The sequence below is a fragment of the Coregonus clupeaformis genome, unplaced genomic scaffold (assembly GCF_020615455.1).
Source record: "Coregonus clupeaformis isolate EN_2021a unplaced genomic scaffold, ASM2061545v1 scaf1391, whole genome shotgun sequence".
Lineage (NCBI taxonomy): Eukaryota > Metazoa > Chordata > Actinopteri > Salmoniformes > Salmonidae > Coregonus > Coregonus clupeaformis.
This window is the reverse complement of record NW_025534845.1, coordinates 49,971-72,374: the sequence shown is the minus strand read 5'-3', so window position 1 is coordinate 72,374 and position 22,404 is coordinate 49,971. Positions and strand designations below refer to the sequence as shown.

Sequence of the window (22,404 nt, the reverse complement as noted above, 5' to 3'; positions counted from 1 at the left end):
CTAAGGGCCAGCCGTGCTGCCCTGTTCTGAGCCAGTTGCAATTTTCCTAAGTCCTTTTTTGTGGCACCTGACCACACGACTGAACAGTAGTCCAGGTGTGACAAAACTAGGGCCTGTAGGACCTGCCTTGTTGATAGTGCTGTTAAGAAGGTAGAGCAGCGCTTTGTTATGGACATACTTCTCCCCATCTTAGCTACTGTTGTATCAATATGTTTTGACCATGACAGTTTACAATCCAGGGTTACTCCAAGCAGTTTAGTCACCTCAACTTGCTCAATTTCCACATGATTTATTACAAGATTTAGTTGAGGTTTAGGGTTTAGTGAATGATTTGTCCCAAATACAATGCTTTTAGTTTTAGAAATATTTAGGACTAACTTATTTCTTGCCACCAACTCTGAAACTAACTGCAACTCTTTGTTAAGTGTTGCAGTCATTTCAGTCGCTGTAGTAGCTGACATGTATAGTGTTGAGTCATCCGCATACATATACACTCTGGTTTTACTCAAAACCAGTGGCATGTCATTAGTAAAGATTGAAAAAAGTAATGGACCTAGACAGCTGCCCTGGGGAATTCCTGATTCTACCTGGATTACGTTGGAGAGGCTTCCATTAAAGAACACCCTCTGTGTTCTGTTAGAAAGGTAACTCTGTATCCACAATATAGCAGGTGGAGTAAAGCCTTAACACATATGTTTTTCCAGCAGCAGACTATGATTGATAATGTCAAAAGCCGCACTGAAGTCTAACAAAACAGACCCGACAATCTTTTTAACATCAATTTCTCTCAGCCAATCAACAGTCATTTGTGTAAGTGCTTGTTGAATATCCTTCTCTATAAGCATGCTGACAGTTTGTTGTCAATTTGTTTACTGTAAAATAGCATTGTATCTGGTCAAACACTATTTTTTCCAATAGTTTACTAAGGGTTGGTTACAGGCTAATTGGTCTGCTATTTGAGCCAGTAAAGGGGGCTTTACTGTTTTTAGGTAGCGGAATGACTTTTGCTTCTCTCCAAGCCTGGGGACACACACATTCTAGTAGGCTTAAATTGAAAATACGGCAAATAGGAGTGGTAATATCGTCTGCTATTATCCTCAGTAATTTTCTATCCAAGTTGTCAGACCCCGGTGGCTTTTCATTGTTGATAGACAAGAATAATTTGTCCACCTCTTCCACACTCACTTTACGGAATTCAAAATTACAATGCTCGTCTTTCAAAATTTGATCAGATATACTTGGATGTGTAGTTGTTCCTGGAATGTCATGCCTACATTTGCTAATCTTGCCAATGAAAAAATAATTAAAGTAGTTGGCAATATCAGTTGATTTTGTGATGAATGAGCCATCTGATTCAATGAATGATGGAGCTGAGTTTGCCTTTTTCCCAAAATTTCATTTAAGGTGCTCCAAAGCTTTTTACAGTGCCTTGCAAAAGTATTCACCCCCCTTGGCGTTTTGTCCAATTGAGAATCATCTCCCATAGTCTCAAACTAGAAATGAACAACTAAAAGATATGTAGAATGTTCAGTCACTCACTCACTACTGTAAGTCGTTTTGGATAAAAGCATCTGCAAAGTGCCATATATTATTTTTAATAGTACAGAAGAACAGACCTTTAATGTGTTGAATTGTGTATGAAATAAATATGTTTATGTCTGTAGAAACCCCATTTAGTTTAGGTTATTATGACACTTGCTGGACATTTATGGTTTCACCACTTAGAGCAGCATTTAATGGGTTAATGACAATATGGCGCCAGCATAGAGTTAGTCAGGTGCTTTTAGCGTTTCAATTGTATTGGGTTGCACAAAAACAGTCCGTGGGAAGCAAGAAGTTAAATACAATTCCATTTCAACTTACTGTGTCGGTGGGCAGGATGGTTGGTCATTATGACGTGGAGAGATTTGAGACAAAACATCTAAAGGATCATAATATTAAACAGACATTCCCAACGTGGGTCTGTTGTCGACCCACTTCCTCTCAGTTTACCTCATGTCAGAATAAAAGTCCTGCACGTGCGCCATATGAGGACAAAAAAGGAATAGCTTGTGGGGGACCTCTACTTTCATATTGCATCAAAATATTGACACATGCTAAACATACACATACTGTAGGTTACACTGTTTTAACTGGTTTTAACACAGTTGCAGCCGACAGTATTTTTCAGTGACAACACGTTTGTGCCGTCTGTCTTCAGAGACACAGATGGCTAATTAACACAAGTAGTCTGCTCTGTCTTCAGTCTGTTTTCCGTAAACAAGCACTGTAACATGGAATTATGGCAATGTGGGAACCCTAACCCTATAAAGGTGTGTCGTAATTTAACCTTTTTTTACGTTTTATTATTTCTCGCTGATATGAAAGATGCCCCACTGGGCACAGACGTCAATTAATCGTCTATTCCACTTTGGTTCAACGTAATTTAATTGAAATGACGTAGAAACAATGTTGATTCAACCAGTGTGTGCCCAGTGGGATGTTCCTTATGTTTCCAAAACCGTACTGCAAGCGATGCGCTTCAACGTTCAGAGCCGATTTCCTGATAGCAAGAGTCATAGGTAACTGCACACATGGAGTGTCTAAAAGTGGGCTGTCAACAGAAGTGGGAGGATCAACAGAAGTGGGTGTATGGAAAACGAATCAGCTAATTGGGCAGATCTGTTGCCACTCAAGACTGTTTTGCGTAGCTGATTGGGCTGCACGCAAGTTGATTGTTGACAACTGTAGCATTTTGGCTAAGTATAACCCTAACCCTTTTCCTAACCTTAACCTCATGCTCTTAACATACTGCGTTAATTCTCGTAACTGGCTACCTACGTTAGTTCTCCTAACCTGCCACGCTAATTCATCTAACCTGACACGTTCATTCTCCTAACCTGCTACAACAGTTATCTTAAACTGCTACATTAGTTCTCTTAACCTCCTATGTAAATATTAAGCTGACCAATTAATAGAGCACTGATGTTACACCCATCGGCTGTTGATCCACCCACTGATGTTACACCCATCACTGTTGATCCACCCACTGATGTTACACCCATCACTGTCGATCCACCCACTTATTTTGCAACGCCCACTTTCAGACGCACTAGATGGGCTATATTTTCGGCTGGCTTTATGGTGCCACTAGTGTCAAAGGCACGTTAGTTAGCAATTTCGTCATGTAAAAAGTGGCGCACTGGCATTTCCCAGCCCTAAAGCCAGGTTCGGTAATTTACCCGTCTAACATCAGCACGCAGGTGCTCAGATGGGAGGGGTGGAAAATATTTACTCAGTCGGTTATGGCATGAATTCTGACTGTAGAAATGCAGCCTATCCAGTAAGTGACGCACACTGCCCATATGGGCATGGACAAGATGTGCTTTTGATTCCTGTGTACTTCGTATTTAGAAACTGTTGTGTCGAGTCAAATGTTGCCAATGATGCTGTCAAACAAAGGAGTCCGCTTAGGCTGCACTTTGATTATAAGTTTTATTTATATCACAAGATTTCAGCATAAGTTTACAGACCTGCAGTGTCTGGAGAAACAGTGTCCCAAATTAATCTGTCTGTTCTAACCCCCTCTGCCTCCAGCATATACTTATACACAATGCAAAAATATGGGTTGCTCCCTCTGCTGTCCAATCACCTGTCTCCCCTGGGGCGTCACCCTACAAATGGCTACTTTTGAACTAAAATAAACATCCTTTCAGTTCCACATGAAAAACATTAACAAAGACATAATCCTAATACACTACAAAACAAAAATCTGTAATGTTTCCCACATTTCGTTTCATTTGATTAAAAGCCAAGCATAGCCTCCCCTCATCTCAGTGAAGGCCGATTCATTTTTGCCCTGCCCAATGTAATCACATAGGCTAGTCAAGACCGTTGATAAAGTATTTGGTTGTGAGACCGCTTGGAAATAAATCTTAATCACCAAAGCTTTATTAAAAGATCAAGTTTGAGAGGTGCAAAACAGTGAGCTGACGTTCACTTTTTATCTATGTATTGTAGGCAGGCCTACATTATTTTAGCCATACTTTGGACGTGCATAAAACCCCCTTTGATGTAGGCTACATGTGTCCATGAAACAAGAGATGAGAACCTAGGCGAGCCTCCTATTCAGAAGTTATATTCCTGTAACAATTGCTTGTTTTCCGTTTTATATGTTCAAAACCCAAGCCCTCCGTAGGCTACCCTTACCCTAGGCCTAATATAACGGAGGCTGGTTCAACAGCAATGCCTTGTATTTTTTTTATCCTGCCGATTTTATGATATCATTACATTTAACATTTATTTATTGTTGTAAAAAAAAAAGATTGCTTGTTTTTCGTTAAATTGTATTAAAACTACACGTATTAGAATTATTCACTGTCCTGGTTTTATAGTGAGAATGTCTGTGGCGCGCATGCAACGCAACTTTTTAGAGATGTGTGAATGCAATCTGTGAGATGGTTCCAATATGTATCTAAATCATTATATTTGGGAGAAGTATAAGGGTTAGTTGACATTCTCCCTTTCTCTTTATATTGGATCTTTGAAAAGTTTAGATGTGCGTAAAACCCTCCATAGTCTGCGTTGTTTTAATGTTACATGCCCACGGGGAGAAATGATGGTGCCTGTAAGTGTATTTAGAGCACCTAATTACAACAAGTTGTTGTTTCTTTTTATTTAGAATGTTATTTGAATTATTCGCTCTCTTTTTAGTGAATTGAATCTTGCTTATTGACAACATTTGGCATGTCCATGCTCAGCCATAACGCAATTTACAGTAGGCCTAGCCCCTATCAGTGCATATGCTATGTATACATTTCAACATTGAAGCCATTACTTAGAACAATGTGGACTGCAAACAGGTTCAAGTTAACATATTTAGCAAATATGGGATAGGTCTACATTTTGTTATTTTGTTTCTGTAAGCTGTTTAAGAAACTATAATGGACTAACATTGGAATTGGAGTTGAGTCCAAGGCAACTTGAAGCAACCACATATTTAGCCATGGAGCACGTTCTGCTTGACCAGTGCAGGGCCAAGCCTCGACACACCCACAACTTGTTTATTCATCAAAACCCTTTCATGCCAAGATGTAACATGCATTCCCCAAAACACCACTCAGAGAGAACGTTCTATAAGTGCGTCATTGAGGCATGTGTCAACAACACTGATAGGATGGAAAGAAAGGCAGGCAGCACTGCTCTCGGATCAGCGTTCTCCCTTTCAAATCTTACCTTAACATTAGAATTATTCCACAATACAGATGATGGATCATTTTTTTTTACATTTTACATTTTAGTCATTTAGCAGACGCTCTTATCCAGAGCGACTTACAGTTAGTGCATACATTATTATTTTTCATACCCCCTGTGGGAATCAAACCCACAACCCTGGCGTTGCAAACGCCATGCTCTACCAACTGAGCTACATCCCTGCCGGCCATTCCCTCCCCTACCCTGGACGACGCTGGGCCAATTGCGCGCCGCCCCATGGGTCTTTTCAACTATGAGATATCACCCATGGCTACAAATATTGAGGCGGCTTATTCTAATGCTAACCTATAACATTTACTGAATAATTCAATCATTCAACTGCCTCTGCCCTTCCATAAAGTCAAGGAGAGGTGTGGAGACAAAGAGAGGGAGGAAGAAACTAGCGTGTGTAAAACATTAATATGGCGTATATGGAACAGTAAATATTTAATCACAGATGAAAAATGTTTGCCTGCCTGTTTGCTTTGTTCTGACTCCAGGACTGGACTGTGACATGGTGGAACTATGTGACAGAACTGCCAAACTCAACAGAAGTTTGCAGAACTCTGTGTCTTCAACTCTGTTCATCAGTACTACAGACACAGTGTTTCATGGAGGAACTCCAAAGCCCAAATGCACAAAGTGTTTGCATTATTCACTGTCTCAGGTTGGCCTCTCTCTCTTTCTGTCTCTCTTTCTCTGTCTCTCTTTCTCTGTCTCTCTCTCCCTCTCTCCCTTTCCTCGTCTCCCTCTTAGGTTGGCCTGTCTCCTTATCAGGTTAACCACTGTTTTGTCTGGTCTTCCTGCCTAGAAAGAGATCACGGTGTAACTCTTGGGCCCCTGTGGTAAAAAATGACAAAGGAACTACTATATGTGGATGTTCTGGTTATTTGTCAACCTTGCTGTTGGTGTTTCTATCATCTCAGTGACAGACACCACACCATCCTGACTCCATCACACTCACTTAACAGCTCTCCACTTACCCTACAGTGGCTTAGTGTTTCACTGTGCTAAACAGTTTTTTATTGGTCCTCAAGTAGGAATACAAAACACGTATATATTGCCTCTCTGCTTCCACATTTTCAGGTACACCGAATAGCAGGGGAATAAGACCACTTAATTTTGTTCCTGTTTGCTATTTTAGTGCCAGGAAGGGACAGAGAGAGCAACAAACAGCAACACACTGCTTTATCTTTCCACTTCAGTGTGTTTACGAGATCATTGCTGACCCTACTGTCTGTTGTGTGTTGGAGCTGGTGCTGAATGTCTTGTGCTGAATGTCTGGTGCTGAATGTCTGGTGCTGAATGGCTGGTGGTGAATGGCTGGTGGTGAATGGCTGGTGGTAAATGGCTGGTGGTGAAATGGCTGGTGGTAAATGGCTGGTGGTGAATGGCTGGTGGTAGATGGCTGGTGGTGTGATGGCTGGTGGTGAATGGCTGGTGGTGAATGGCTGGTGGTGTGATGGCTGGTGGTGAATGGCTGGTGGTTAATGGCTGGTGGTGTGATGGCTGGTGGTGAATGGCTGGTGCTGAATGGATGGTGGTGAATGGCTGGTGGTGAATGGCTGGTGGTGAATGGCTGGTGGTGAATGGCTGGTGGTGAATGGCTGGTGGTGAATGGCTGGTGGTGAATGGCTGGTGCTGAATGGCTGGTGCTGAATGGCTGGTGGTGTGATGTCTCTTCAGGTTTGTTGCTGCCCTGCCTGGCATGTCTGATCAGACACACAGTTTTGTATTCCTTACACCCCTCCTTTGCATTCCAGGGAGATGGAGAGAGCGAGAGAGAGTGTGTCTGGGTGTGCTGCACCTCTGTATGAAGATAGATCTAAAAATGCTGTCATCACTTTCACTGAGCCAGGAGGGCAGAGGGAGAGAGAAGAAAATGTCACTTTTCATTACACACCCATTTCTACCTCTCTCCCTCCTCTCCCTCCCTCCCTGTCCTGATTGACTACCTGTGCTGAGGAGCAGTGTGTTTAATGAGAGTGCTGCCCTAATGACTGTGTTACTGCCATTTTATGCTTGGTCTCACAGAGGAGCTCTCTGCTTTCACCCATAAGAGTCTAAGCCCCGTCTAAGCCGGTAGAGGGGGTTCTACTAAGCTAGATGGAATTGTTTTAAGAAGATCATACCAAGGATCATTTTGCTATTAGATTTGGAACTTTAAGAACCCTTGAAGTATATAAAAAAATAAATAAAGAATAATTTGATGAACATTTTTATTTGGCATTACTGCTATTAGCCCATACAAACGCATTGAATAACAGATTAACTACATCAAACAACAGATAGTCCCCCAAAATTTTTTTAAAGGAAGTTTGTTCTGAAGTGTCTGTCCTATATCTGAGAGATATAATTAATAAGATATATATTGTGGGATAATAAATAATGTCGTGGGAGAGACACAAAGTCTGGGGTGTAATCCTATCCAGTGACTAACTTGTCAGGCAGAATGGATCCCATGTCCGGTTCAACAGTTAAAGCAGAGGGTTTTGTGGTCCCTCACCCATATGCTGGCTCTCCACCCCAGGGATGCCCCATGCAAAAGGAGACCAAACTAAGTGCACCTGTACCACAATCAGAGAGTCCCATGCACAAGGCGTCCGCCCCGGCCCAGGTTGAGACCACTTCCCCCCCAGCAGCTTCAGACCAGGCAGGGTCAACACATCAGGATCGGGCATACGAGTTTGTGGAGTGCCCCATGAAAGCAGCCAACAGAGAGAAATTTGTGTCTGACATTGATATCGCCAACATGATGCCGCCACCCAACCAGCAGCCCACCCCAGGTCAGCCCTTTGATCTGTCAGTGAACAGAGAGGAGTCCCAGATTCCCTGGGGTGGTACGGATCAGAACTGGGTCTACCCCTGGGAACAGATGTTCTGGAATGCCATGCTGAGGAAAGGATGGCACTGGAAGGATGAAGATCTTGGGCAAAAAGACATGACGAACATCATCAAGATTCACAACCAGAACAATGAACAGGCATGGCAGGAGATCCTCAAATGGGAACAATTCCATATGAAGGAATGTCCCTGCGGACCCTCCCTGTTACGGTTTGGAGGCAAAGCAAAAAAGTTCACTCCTAGAGCCAGGTTTCGCCACTGGATGGAGTATGGCTTATCGTTTAACAGGCACGACTGAATCGTAGACCGCTGTGGAAAGGAGGTGCGCTATGTGATTGACTACTACGACGGCGGTGAGATCGATAAGCAGAACTTCACCATCCTGGACGTGTGTCCTGCCTTCGACTCCCTCAGCGCTGTGTGGGACCGTATGAGAGTGGCCTGGTGGCGCTGGACCTCCTCTTAAACCCCAACACTCCCCACACTAATAGCCTGATCCCAGATCTGCATGTTGTCATGCCATTTAATGATAGTCAGAGGATTTGGCTAAATCACATACAGATCTGGGACCAGGCTATCCACTACCACTTTACATTCACAGGGTTGAATACAGTCACTATGTTCTCCTTCATTGATTTGAGGGAGTACTAATGTATTTATTGACCAGACTCTGGCACTCTGCTAATAACTAAACTTTAATTGACAGATTGGCTTCATTGCTTGAAGTGAACTGTTTTGATTGACTTTGAGTCCACACATGCAATCACCATGTATATTGACTTACTGTAATAATTGCTTGTTTGGGAGGACATACTAATTGGTGGCTTTTCTTTAGTGAATCAATTATCCTAAGTTGATAAGATGGAACTGTGTGTTCTTTGTATCCAGTATTATGTGTAAAGTAAAAGCATGTTTGTATGGTGTTGTTTTACTCCCAGGTCAATGGAAGCAACCATTTGGAATGGACTCAATGAAGACAACTTGATAATCCATTTGTCCCAGATAAAACAGGTTCATGGGTATACTTTGACTTGAATTTCAATGCAACACACAGTTGAATGTTTTCTTTCTTCACTGTCATCATTTAGTTAAATTCAGGGGAAATAATTTGTTTTATTTAGTATAGTATAAGCTTCTGTCTTAAGCATCCTAAATAATACCATAGATTCCACTTTTGAAAAATAGTGAACTTGGCAAAAGTCAAGCATGATATGTGGACCTGGTATTCCAACTGATTATAGGCTACTGAAGCCAACGACTGAAAATGTGAACCAGGCTTTACCGCTGCGCCACGGAGTTCAGATGAAAACAGGAGAGAATAAAACGTATATCTGGGCCCCGTGTAGCTCAGTTGGTGGAGCATGGCGTTTGCAGCGCCAGGGTTGTGGGTTCGATTCCCACAGGGGGCCAGTATGAAAATGTATGCACTCACTAGTAAGTCGCTCTGGATAAAAGCGTCTGCTAAATGACTCAAATGTAAATGTAAATATAAGAAAGATCAGGATTATTATATATATTTTGAACATGTATTTAACCCCTTATTGTTGAAACTAAACAGTGTACCTCCAATCATTTTTTCACACACAAATCTTGTGAGGCCAAAACGGAGAACACCATCGTGTTCATGAGAGTCTGACCTTTCCATAGAGGGGTTCGGACAAAAAAATATACAAAAATATTTTTCAAGATTATATATATTTTTTATTATTATTATTTGTTTTATTCAGATTTTTCAGGGGGTGCTGCAGCACCATCAGCACCACCACTTCCCGCGGCTATGGAGGAGAATGGTAGGATAGATTCTGTGTGGCTATGGAGGAGAATGGTAGGATAGATTCTGTGCGGCTATGGAGGAGAATGGTAGGATAGATTCTGTGTGGCTATGGAGGAGAATGGTAGGATAGATTCTGTGTGGCTATGGAGGAGAATGGTAGGATAGATTCTGTGCGGCTATGGAGGAGAATGGTAGGATAGATTCTGTGTGGCTATGGAGGAGAATGGTAGGATAGATTCTGTGTGGCTATGGAGGAGAATGGTAGGATAGATTCTGTGCGGCTATGGAGGAGAACGGTAGGATAGATTCTGTGTGGCTATGGAGGAGAATGGTAGGATAGATTCTGTGCGGCTATGGAGGAGAATGGTAGGATAGATTCTGTGCGGCTATGGAGGAGAATGGTAGGATAGATTCTGTGCGGCTATGGAGGAGAATGGTAGGATAGATTCTGTGTGGCTATGGAGGAGAATGGTAGGATAGATTATGTGTGGCTATGGAGGAGAATGGTAGGATAGATTCTGTGTGGCTATGGAGGAGAATGGTAGGATAGATTCTGTGTGGCTATGCACAGAGTTCCATACCATAGCAGCCCTGCCAATAGGACAGGACAGGAGGCCCAATAGAGATCACAGTGGGTGGGAGAGCACTAGTGGTCCCATGGGGTGGTGTGGGTGGGAGAGCACTAGTGGTCCCATGGGGTCTCCTGTTAATCAGAATGCCAGTGTTCTAATGTAGTTGATTGAATGTGTGTGTAAGCACTCGTGATCTAATATGGATTAATGTGTGTGAAGGCACAGGAGGTTTCATGTGGACACAGGTAGTCCCTTGTGTATCAGGTCAGTAGTGACAGCTGTGTATCAAGAATGATGAGCACAACTCTAGACATGTTCAGTGTACCGGTACATGTATCAGCACTCAGTAGCACATACCCACCTGAAATACTAATACACAGACACTACGCACACTTCTTATGCACACTATATACACACAGGCACAAGCACCCCTCGACGCGCATGCACGCACGCAGACACACACACTGGTGAATTGTTAGGACATTGTGGTCCTGATAAGGTAGGAAAACATGTACACACACACACACACAGTCTTGTTCAACTAACCTTGTGGGGACACAATTCAGTCCCATTCAAAATCCTATTTTCGTTAACCTCTAAACCTAATCCGTACCCTAACCCGTACCCTAACCTTAACCTGGAAACCTAACACTAACCCTAAACCTAACCCTAGCTCCTAACCCTAAAACTAACCCTAGCTCCTAACCCTAACCCTAAACCTAATTCTAACCCAAACACGAATTCTAACCTTAACCCTAAACCCCCTAGAAATAGCATTTGACCTTGTGGGGACCAACAAAATGTCCCCAGTTGTTCACATTTTTGTTCGTTTACTATTCTTGTGGGGACTTCTGGTCCCGGGCTTTCAGCTTTCCTCTCTCCTCCCGGGCTTTCAGCTTTCCTCTCTCCTCCCGGGCTTTCAGCTTTCCTCTCTCCTCCCAGGCTTTCAGCTTTCCTCTGTGAGATTCTGTCTGCTTCCTTCCTCCTCTGTAAGCCACAGTGTGATCCCCCTCTCTCCACGAGACAGACAAAGAGATGGGGAGAGGGGAAAAAAAGGGGGAGTAACAGGCGTATATTAAGAATGAATAGAATGACAAGAAGGCAGTGAAAGAGAGATATTAAGAGAAAGATAGAGAGTGATGGAGTGTGAGAGAAATAAAGAGAGAGAGACAGATGAATGTAAACCCAGGGGTGTCAGTGTTGCCATATAGACAAAGGTAGTGCCATAGAACATGTGCTCTCTCTCACACATACACACGCTCTCGCACACACCGGCATTACAACTGCGTAGGAGTCAGACAGAAGAGGAATGACACTGCCTTGCACACAGATTAGCCTCACATTCATAACTTAACAACAACAGGCGTACAAGACACACACACACGCACGCACACACACATACACACACTCAATCAATCGCACACACATACTCTTTGTGTGGCTGTAAACATGGGGCTTGTCATGGGGACCTTTTCAATGCAGAGCAATAAGCAGGATCGGACCTATCGGAAAGGTAAGACCGCCATTGTTTATTCTCAGAGTGGGAAACTGATTCAGGTTACTGTGCGTTATAGGTTTATTACTGTATGTCTGTGTGTGAGAGACTTTGGTATATACACTGAGTGTACAAAACATTATGAACACCTGCTCTTTCCATGACATATACTGACCAGGTGAATCCGGGTGAAAGCTATGATCCTTTATTGATGTCACTTGTTAAATCCATTTATATCAGTGTAGATGAAGGGTAGGAGACAGGTTAAAGAATGATTTTTAAGCCTTAAGACAATTGAGACATGAATTGTGTATTTGTGCCATTCAGAGGGTGAATGGGCAAGACAAAATATTTAAGTGCCTTTGATTGGGGTATGGTAGTTGGTGCCAGGCGCACCAGTTTGTGTCAAGAACTGCAGAGCTGCTGGGTTTTTCACGCTCAACAGTTTCCTGTGTGTATCAAGAATGGTCCACCACCCAAAGGACATCCATCCAACTTTGGACAACTGTGGGAAGCATTGGAGTCAACATGGGTCAGTACCCCTGTGGAACGCTTTCGAAAGCTTGTAAAGTCCATGCCCCCAACAAACTGAAGCTGTTCTGAGGGCAAAAGGAGATGAAACTCAATATTAGCAAGGTGTTCTTAATGTTTTTCTACACTCAGTGTATGTATGCACATATGTGTCTGCATGTACTGCATATGGACTGGTATCCATTAGTGTCAGTGTCAATGCATGATGTATCAGTTGTTTATGCATATGTGATTACATTTACATATAGACTACAGTCTGTATGTGAACATGATTACATGTAGGCTACAGTCTGTGAGTGAATATGATTACATGTAGGCTACAGTCTGAGTGAATATGATTACATGTAGGCTACAGTCTGAGTGAATATGATTACATGTAGGATACAGCCTTTGAGTGAATATGATTATATGTAGGCTACAGTCTGTGCATGAATATTATTACATGTAGGCTACATTCTGTGAGTGAACATGATTACATGTAGGCTACATTCTGTGAGTGAACATGATTACATGTAGGCTACAGTCTGTGAGTGAATATGATTACATGTAGGCTACAGTCTGTGAGTGAACATGATTACATGTGGGCTACAGTCTGCGTGAATATGATTACATGTAGGCTACAGTCTGTGAGTGAATATGATTACATGTTGGTTACAGTCTGTGAGTGAATATGATTACATGTAGGCTACAGTCTGTGAATGAATATGATTACATGTAGGCTACAGTCTGTGAGTGAACATGATTACATGTGGGCTACAGTCTGCGTGAATATGATTACATGTAGGCTACAGTCTGTGAGTGAATATTATTACATGTAGGCTACAGTCTGTGAGTGAATATGATTACATGTAGGCTACAGTCTGTGAATGAATATGATTACATGTAGGCTACAGTCTGTGTGTGAATATGATTACATGTATGCTACAGTCTGTGAGTGAATATGATTACATGTTGGTTACAGTCTGTGAGTGAATATGATTACATGTAGGCTACAGTCTGTGAGTGAATTATATATACAAATGTATACCAGAGCAGAGACAAGTTACAGGGAAGATAACCAACTTGTAGTGGTTTCAGCACTAGCACTATACCATGGAGTCAACTTCTCCTGTTTTCTATACACATTGTGTGTGTGTCTGTGTGTGTGTGTGTGTGTGTGTGTGTGTGTGTGTGTGTGTGTGTGTGTAGTGTGTGTGTAGACAGCACACTGCTAAGGTAAATAGAGAGGGTTGGGATGATTCCTATAAAAGGTGATGGTATTCACTAGCCTCCACGTCTCTGCTTCTGCTCATTAAAACAACACCTGCGTACTGTCTGCCAGTGTCTGACAAGGACAGGAAATTGTGTGTGTGTGCGTGTGTGTGTTCATGCTGGTGTGTGTGGTGTACGTGTGTGTGTGTATGTATGTATGTGTGTCTGTCTGTTGGTCTTAAGGGGCATCTTTCTAGTTGTGTTAAGGTAATCACTGTAATCCGTCAGCCATTGGCTGTGGCGTGTCTGCTGACTACAGATTGTCGCTCACCATTGGACACAGAACTAGAAAGCATAGAACTCCCATACATAGAGCTAAAAATACTAGATCAACAGAAACTAGATCTACAGGAGCATTATCCATTACTATAAACGGTTCATCCATGATCTATTCCTGTATTTAATCAGGACATGCTGGAGCCGAAACGGTACAGTTTGAACAGAATTACAATAGCAGAAAGCAGAGATACAAGCTCCTAAGAAACAGAATATGTCATAAAAACAACATGGATCCCTGCAGAAGCTTCAACCTCCAGGATGTAGCTCCACAGAAGCAGAGTGTGCGTCCCAAACGGCACACTATTTATATATAGAGCTCCAGAGCCCCATATGTAGTAGTGCACTATGTAGGGAATAGGGTGCCATTTGAGAAGTACACAGGGACAAGCAGGAACCACCAAGGCTTTGGGGAGCCTTCAGTCCCTCTGCTCGCCATCTGATGACCTGCCCAGAAGATATCTGATGACCTGCCCAGAAGATGAACACCTAACCTCTCGGTCTTGCTGTAATGAAAGTGTGTATCTTGTACGCCTGTTGTTGTTAAGTTATGAATGTGAGGCTACTCTGTGTGCAAGGCAGTGTCATTCCTCTTCTGTCTGACTCCTACGCAGTGGTAATGCCGGTGTATGAGTGTGTGTGTGTGTGTGTGTGTGTGTGTGTGTGTGTGTGTGTGGGGGTGGGGGGTTATTAAGAGAGGTATATAGATAGACGTAGAGAGAGGAGGTTAACAGAGGTAGCTAGAGGTAGAGAGGAGAGGTTAACAGAGGTAGATAGAGGTAGAGAGATGAGGTTAACAGAGGTAGATAGATAAAGGTAGAGAGGAGGTTAACAGAGGTAGGTAGATAGAGGTAGAGAGAGGAGGTTAACAGAGGTAGGTAGAGGTAGAGAGGAGGTTAACAGAGGTAGATAGAGGTAGAGAGGAGAGGTTAACAGAGGTAGGTAGATGGAGAGAGAGAGTGAGACAGAGAGAGAAGAGGTTAACAGAGGTAGATAGATAGAGGTAGAGAGAGGAGGTTAACAGGTAGAGAGAGAAGGTTAACAGAGGTAGGTAGATAGAGGTAGAGAGAGGAGGTTAACAGAGGTCTGCTGAGAGGTGTAGATCTTAGTCAGTACAGCAGGAGGTCATAGCTCTGGCATTAATAACAGATGGCTTCTTCTGAAGAACCTCAGGGAACATGATGCCGTTATCTTCTGTCAACTCACAACACACTACTTTCAATAGGAATGATTCCCTATAACAACAAAAACATAGCAACAAGAAACCATGTCCCCCATCACTAGCTCTTCTTCTCCCCCCCCTCTCTCTCTCTCTCTGTCTCTCTCAATTCAATTTCAATTTAAGGGCTTTATTTGCATGGGAAACATATGTTTACATTGCTCTCTCTCTCTGTCTCTATCTCTCTATTTCTCTCTCACTCTCTGTCTCACTGTCTCTCTCATCTATCTCTCTCTCCCTATTTCTCTATCCCCCCCCTCTCTCTCTCTCTCTCTCTCTCTCTCTCTCTCTCTCTCTCTCTCTCACTCTATATTCAAACTTTCTCTATTTTTGCTTCTCCTTTATATTTTTACCTTCCACCCCCCCGCCCCTTCCCTCTCTCTGTCGTTATCAGGTCTGATAAGGTCTGATCAGGTCGGACATCCACACTGCATGCTACTCTAAGCTCATCTTAGGCTTTGAAACATGTGTTGGGCTAATCTTGTTCTGTGTGTGTGGAGCTATCTAGTCTAGGGTAGTGTATGTGTGTGTGAGTGTAGTAATGAGTGTGTCTTTGGGTTAATATCTCCCTCAGCCACAGGCTAAAGAGGCTACAGCAGCAACATCTCCTCTCCTCTCTGCTCCTACAGCTTCATCAGTACCCCCCTCATCCCCTCACATCAACAGACACCACAAGGATCAGTTAGAACTGCCAAAGAGCTTTATTAGTCACATGGCTCCATCCAGGGGTGATAATCCACTGCCCACAGCACAGTGTGAGTGTGTGAGTGTGTGTGCATCCAAGTTCATGTTAGTCTGTGCACACGTGCGTGTATGTATTAACGTGTGTGCATGCATTTGCCAGTGTCTGTGTACCGTATTTACACTGAACAAAAATATAAACGCAACATGTAAAGTGTTGGTCCCATGTTTCAGGAGCTGAAATCAAAGATCCCAGAAATGCTCCACACGCACAAAAAGCTATTTTGTTTAACATCCCTGTTAGTAAGCATTTCTCTTTTGCCAAGATAATCCACCCACCTGACAGGTGTGGCATATCAAGAAGCTGATTAAACAGCATGATCATTACACAGGTGCACCTTATGCTGGGGACAATAAAAGGCCACACAACACAATGCCACAGATGTCTCAAGTTTTGAGGGAGTGTGCAATTGGCATGCTGACTGCAGGAATGTCCACCAGAGCTGTTGCCAGATAATTGAATGTTCATTTTTCCACTAGAGAATTTGGCAGTACGTCCAACCGGCCTCACAACTGCAGGCCATGTGTATGGTGTTGTGTGGGCAAATGGTTTGTTGATGTCAATGTTTTTAACAGTGTCCCATGGTGGCGATGGGGTTATGGTATGGGCAGGCATAAGCTACGGACAATGAACACAATTGCATTTTATTGATGGCAATTTGAATGCACAGAGATACCGTGATGAGATCCTGAGGCCCATTGTCGTGCCATTCATCCGCTGCCATCACCTCATGTTTCAGCATGATATTGCACTGCCCCATGTCGCAAGGTTCTATACACAATTCCTGGAAGCTGAAAATGTCCCAGTTCTTCCATGGCCTGAATACTCACCAGACATGTCACCCATTGAGCATGTTTGGGATGCCCTGGATCGACGTGTACGACAGCGTATTCCAGTTCCCGCCAATATCCAGCAATTTCGCACAGCCAATGAAGAGGAGTGGGACAACATTCCACAGGCCACTGTCACACCAGATACTGACTGGTTTTCTGATCCATGCCCCTACCTTTTTTTAAAGGTATCTGTGACCAACAGATGTATCTGTATTCCCAGCCATGTGAAATCCATACATTAGGGCCTAATTAGTTTATTTCAAAGGACTGATTTCCTTATATGAACTGTAACTCAGTAAAATCTTTAAAATTATTGCATGTTGCGTTTGTATTTTTGTTCAGTATAAATTGCTTGATGTGGGTGTGATTGTTGAGTGGTAGCCAAGCTTAAATTCACTCTCTTCCAGTAAATTTGCCACAGAGTTTCCAGTCTCTTTTCATTTCATATCCAATCCCTGAGGAGCCTGAGTGAGTAATGTGAGAAGCCTATTCAGTCAAGTAATGTGAGAGGCACCCTGGTTAAAGCTGGTGTGCTGAATGATAAAGAAACACTTTCTATTCGAATGTCATTGGCCCCTGAGAGAGGGGCTGAATATCTCTGACCAGCAGGAATGTATATGTGAGAAGTTAAAGCTGACTCCTTTAATACGAGGAGATTAGGGACATCAGAATTATTCTAACGTCCTAAATCTCTAGACAGAATTTCTAAGAAGAGTGACGTCCCTGTCCAGTGCTATTGGAATGAGGTGTGTGCTATAACATGGGTGTAATGATTGATAGATAAATATTAATCGGAATGACAGAAATTACTTACACGGTATGGTTCTTACACATTCTATCAGACTCATATTCATACTGGATGTATTGCATGCCTGTGGTGTCGTCTTTCCCCCATTTGTGCCGCCGTGTTTCTGTGTGCTTGAGTGATTATGTTTCCAGTAGCTCAGTGGGATATATGATGTGTGACTGTAAATGGCTGTGGCCATGACTGTTGTGCTGGGAAAAGAGGCTTATGTGACTGCCCCAATCAACAGGAGGCCAATGAGTCATAGCTCAAACTGAGTTGTGGTCGTCAACTGAACTGACCCATTTGTTATATAGTCGTGTGTGTGTGTGTGTGTGTGTCGCCCATCTCCAATATGTGTGTGCAAGCGTGTCTGCTGTCATCTCTAAGGTGTGTGTGTATCTCCGCATGTGTGCTCTTCAGTGGAGGCTTCTCAGAGGAGGAAGGGGAGGACCATCCTCTGCAGTGAATTTCATAAAAAATAAAAATAGTGAAACATTTAAAAAGTTCTCATTTTTAGATAAAACTATGCTAAATATATTCACGTCACCAGATAATTTATTAAAACATACTGTTTTTCAATGAAGGTCTACAGTAGTCTCAACAGCCCTCTGTAGGGTAGCACCATGGTGTAGCCAGAGGACAGCTAGCTTCCGTCCTCCTCTGGGTACATTAACTTCAATACAAAACCTAGGAGGCTCATGGTTCTCACCCCCTTCCATAGACTTACACGTTAATTATGACAACTTCCGTAGGACATTCTCCAACCTATTAGAGCTCTTGCAGCATGAACTGACATGTTGTCCACCTAATCAAAGGATCAGAGAATGAATCTAGTACTGAAAGCTAGCACTGCATTGCATAAAATGTGGTGAGTAGTTGACTCAAAGAGAGAGAAAGACAATAGTTGAACAGCTTCGAACAAATGCATTTCTTCAAAAATGAAGGAGGAGCAAGAGAGAGAGAGAGAGAGAGCTATTTTGTCATTTATTTTTCACTTTCACTTACTTTGCTAGCAAATGCAGCTAGCTAGTTTTGCCTACTCAAACACCAGGATCAAACATGCTATGTTAGCTAGCTGGCTATGACCATCCCAACACTGGAACTCTTCCAAGTCAAGGTAAGCTTTTGGTTATGCTAATCTATTGCCACCGTGGTCTGCCGGTGTAACTGATAAACTGCTGACTGGCTGTACACTGTACTGCATGATTGTAGCGGGCTTACAAACGTACTAGTTCTATTAGCTATGAAGACTATGATGTCACTTTAGCTAATATAGTGCCAACGATGTAGGCTGTGTGCAGCGGTTATGATATGAAGGTTTGGCTTGGAAAGGTTTTTCGCCTGGTCACAGGCAACTTATGTGTTGTGCATTGAAGTCCACAAGCGAAGGGAAAAGGTGAGAGGAGGAGAGTGCATACATGCGAGAAGGAATACAACGAGCTGTTTATATGTGGCTATGAAAGTGAACTGTTTGAGTGTGATCAAAGGTGTATTCATTCCGCCAATTCTGTTGAAAAATGTTTATTCTGTCACCTCAAATCTTTCTCTCGACCTGTGTGCACCTACATTGTAAACTTTCATTCACAGTCTAGGTTGTAGCAACCTCATGATGGGTATAGGGAAAATGTGAGTATTGTGTAGTAGCCTAAACCCATCGATGTTACATTGAACTGGTTGATAGTCATGCAATATGCTGTAATAGAAATGAGGCCATGCTAATTTAAACAAATAATCGTCTTCCCTCATCTTAAACGGCACTGACCGTCACTGGTGCCCTTATCCCCAACCGGCCCATAGATTTACTGTCAGAATTGCTTTCGTCCCTGCTCCCACTCCCACAGTACTCCCCAACCTATAAACAAATCAGAAAGGGAGGAGATTCTGTTTTGAACCGAGTCCCCAGTCTGTCCCAGACAGCTCCAGGAGCAGAGACATCACATCCACCCAGTCTGTCCCAGACAGCACCAGGAGCAGAGACATCACATCAACCCAGTCTGTCCCAGACAACACCAGGATCAGAGACATCACATCAACCCAGTCTGTCCCAGACAGCACCAGGAGCAGAGACATCACATCAACCCAGTCTGTCCCAGACAACACCAGGAGCAGAGACGTCACATCAACCCAGTCTGACCCAGACAGCACCAGGAGCAGAGACATCACATCCACCCAGTCTGTCCCAGACAACACCAGGATCAGAGACATCACATCAACCCAGTCTGTCCCAGACAGCACCAGGAGCAGAGACATCACATCAACCCAGTCTGACCCAGACAGCACCAGGAGCAGAGACATCACATCCACCCAGTCTGTCCCAGACAGCACCAGGAGCAGAGACAAAAAAATATCCAGTTAGATGGGAATAATAGCAAAACAGCAAGGCGTGTCAGAGACTATGGCAGCTCTATTCCCTCTTTCTCCCTCTCTGTCTCAGTCTCAGGGTGTTGGTGACCCATCAATAGGACTGGGATCCTCAATCATCCTGTATTCATCTCAATGAGATGTGAGTCTGAAGGAAGGTTCATCATGACTATGCTGATAGAGAAAACCCAATGAGCAAAATGTGTCAAAAATGCTTAAAATGTCCACATTATTCCTCCTCCACCAAACTTTACAGTTGGCACTATGCATTGGGGCAGGTAGCGTTCTCCTGGAATCCGCCAAACCCAGATCCGTCCGTCGGACTGCCAGATGGTGAAGCGTGATTCATTATTCCAGAGAACGCGTTTCCACTGCTCCAGAGTCCAATGGCGGCAAGCTTTACACCACTCCAGGCTTGTGTGCAGCTGCTTGGCCATGGAAACCCATTTCATGAAGCTCCCGACGAAAGTTATTGTGCTGACATTGCTTCCAGAGACAGTTTGGAACTCGGTAGTGAGTGTTGCAACTGAGGACAGACGATTTTTACACGCTTCAGCACTTGGCAGTCCCATTCTGTGAGCTTGTGTGGCCTATCACTTTGCAGCTGAGCCGTTGTTGCTCCTAGATGTTTCCACTTCCCAATAACAGCACTTACAGTTGACCGGGGCAGCTCTAGCAGGGCAGAAGATTGATGAACTGACTTGTTGGAAAGGTGGCATCCTATGACGGTGCCACGTTGAAAGTCACTGAGATCTTCAGTAAGGCCATTCTACTGCCAATGTTTGTCTATGGAGATTGTATGACTGTGTAGCTCAGTTGGTAGAGCATGGCGCTTGCAACGCCAGGGTTGTGGGTTCGATTACTACGGGGGACCAGTATGAAAAAATGTATGCACTCACTTAACTGTAAGTCGCTCTGGATAAGAGCGTCAGCTAAATGACTAAAATGTAAATGTAAATGCTCGATTTTATACACCTGTCAGCAAATCCACTAATTTGAAGGGGTGTCCACATACCTTTGTATGTATAGTGTATGTTTTTGAGAAAGGCATTTCCAGAGTTTTTAGGAACTGTCTGTGAGCAAAAGAGATGCATAATGATGTGAAATATTTTTGCCTAAGGAGACATGAGTGTGTCTGAAGTCTGAGGGATGTTTTGCTTTTCAAAGGCTCTTTGGTCTGACTGACTTCTTCATCGTCATCAAGATATCCCCTGCTGCCCCTCTAGCTCTCTTTCATGTCATCCCTCCTTTCCAGTTCTCTCTATAAGCTTAGTAATTAATTCAAGTTTGATCCTCCTCTCTCTCTCTCTCTCTCTCTCTCTCTCACCAAGCTTTTCAGAAACACACAATACAACACACACCAACAAGCTCTCATGTCAGAATTAGACATTCATAAATGTTTCTCAAACGTCACATTTCAAAGTTGTTCCAAATGTTTTAGTTTTGGTTACTTCTCTGTATCGTTCCAAGGTTAAGTTCAGGCATTAACTCCAAATTCTTAAGTTCAGGCATTAACTCAAAATTCTTAAGATTAGGCATTAACTCTGAATTCTTAAGGTTAGGCATTAACTCTGAATGGTTAAGGTCATAGCTGCAGGAAAATGTTTAGGGGTGGGGGTGCTGCGATATTGTTTTTGCCCACACTACAGTCGGCTATATCGGTCCACTAATACAGGTCTAGGAAAGGCGCAGTGCACTACTTTTGTGGATCATTTTTGTTTCAAAAGAAGGAGAGGGAGAAGCAGAAGGAAAGAGAGGGAGAGGAACTTCAAAGCTCCACATAGATCGAGAGAGTAGAAGAAATAAAGAAAGAAAGAAAGAAAGAAAGAAAGAAAGAAAGAAAGAAAGAAAGAAAGAAAGAAAGAAAGAAAGAAAGAAAGAAAGAAAGAAAGAAAGAAAGAAAGAAAGAAAGAAAGAAAGAAAGAAAGAGGGGCTTCGTCGAGGAAAACCACTCAGAGAGTCAGACGACAGGATGAGAGGAGAGAGGGAAAGAGAGAGGGAGTGAGGGAGGCAGTGTGAGTGCTAACTGTCAGACACGTTACGGACCTCTGTAGACAGACAGAACGTAGACAAGACTGTTACCACGGTGACAACATGGGCGCTGTGGTGGGCACATTAACCATGGGGGAGAGGACTAAGGGGGAGAGGAGGAGGCCGTCCAGGGGTGAGACAAACCTACACACACACAGGCACACGCACACTCACAGACACACCCCACACACACACAAAACTTAAAAAAGGATGTTAGCACACACATACACATTTATGAAAACAACACAACCTACACTATCAACAATACATGCAACCAATATAAAGTCATACACACACATAATAATAATAATAATAATAATAATAATAATAATAATCAAGTCACTATACCATGGAAGAATCCGTTGAATGTGTGTGTGAGAGATAGAGGTAACACCTGAGGTAATGGGTGTTTAAAAACTCTAGAGAGAGGGACAGTGTCATCAGGGCAGAGAGGAT

The 22,404-nt window shown here is 43.2% G+C and overlaps 1 protein-coding gene and 1 pseudogene across 3 annotated transcripts in view; both read left to right on the top strand.

Moving 5' to 3' along the window:
• Positions 1-22,404, top strand: part of LOC121579873 (Kv channel-interacting protein 1) — a 46,398-nt gene that overhangs the window by 6,812 nt on the left and 17,182 nt on the right. The window contains exon 1 of one of the 3 annotated variants that reach the window (XM_041894825.2): positions 11,442-11,935. The exons of 1 other annotated variant lie outside the window; for it this stretch is intronic. In XM_041894825.2, coding sequence (XP_041750759.1) covers positions 11,872-11,935 — 64 coding nt within the window. In that variant the 5' untranslated portion in view covers positions 11,442-11,871. Of the gene's footprint in view, positions 1-11,441; positions 11,936-21,828; positions 22,082-22,404 lie in introns of those variants that run through there. One more of the 3 variants, XM_041894824.2, reaches the window with a different exon arrangement.
• On the top strand, positions 7,644-8,574 carry LOC121579872 (annotated as a pseudogene).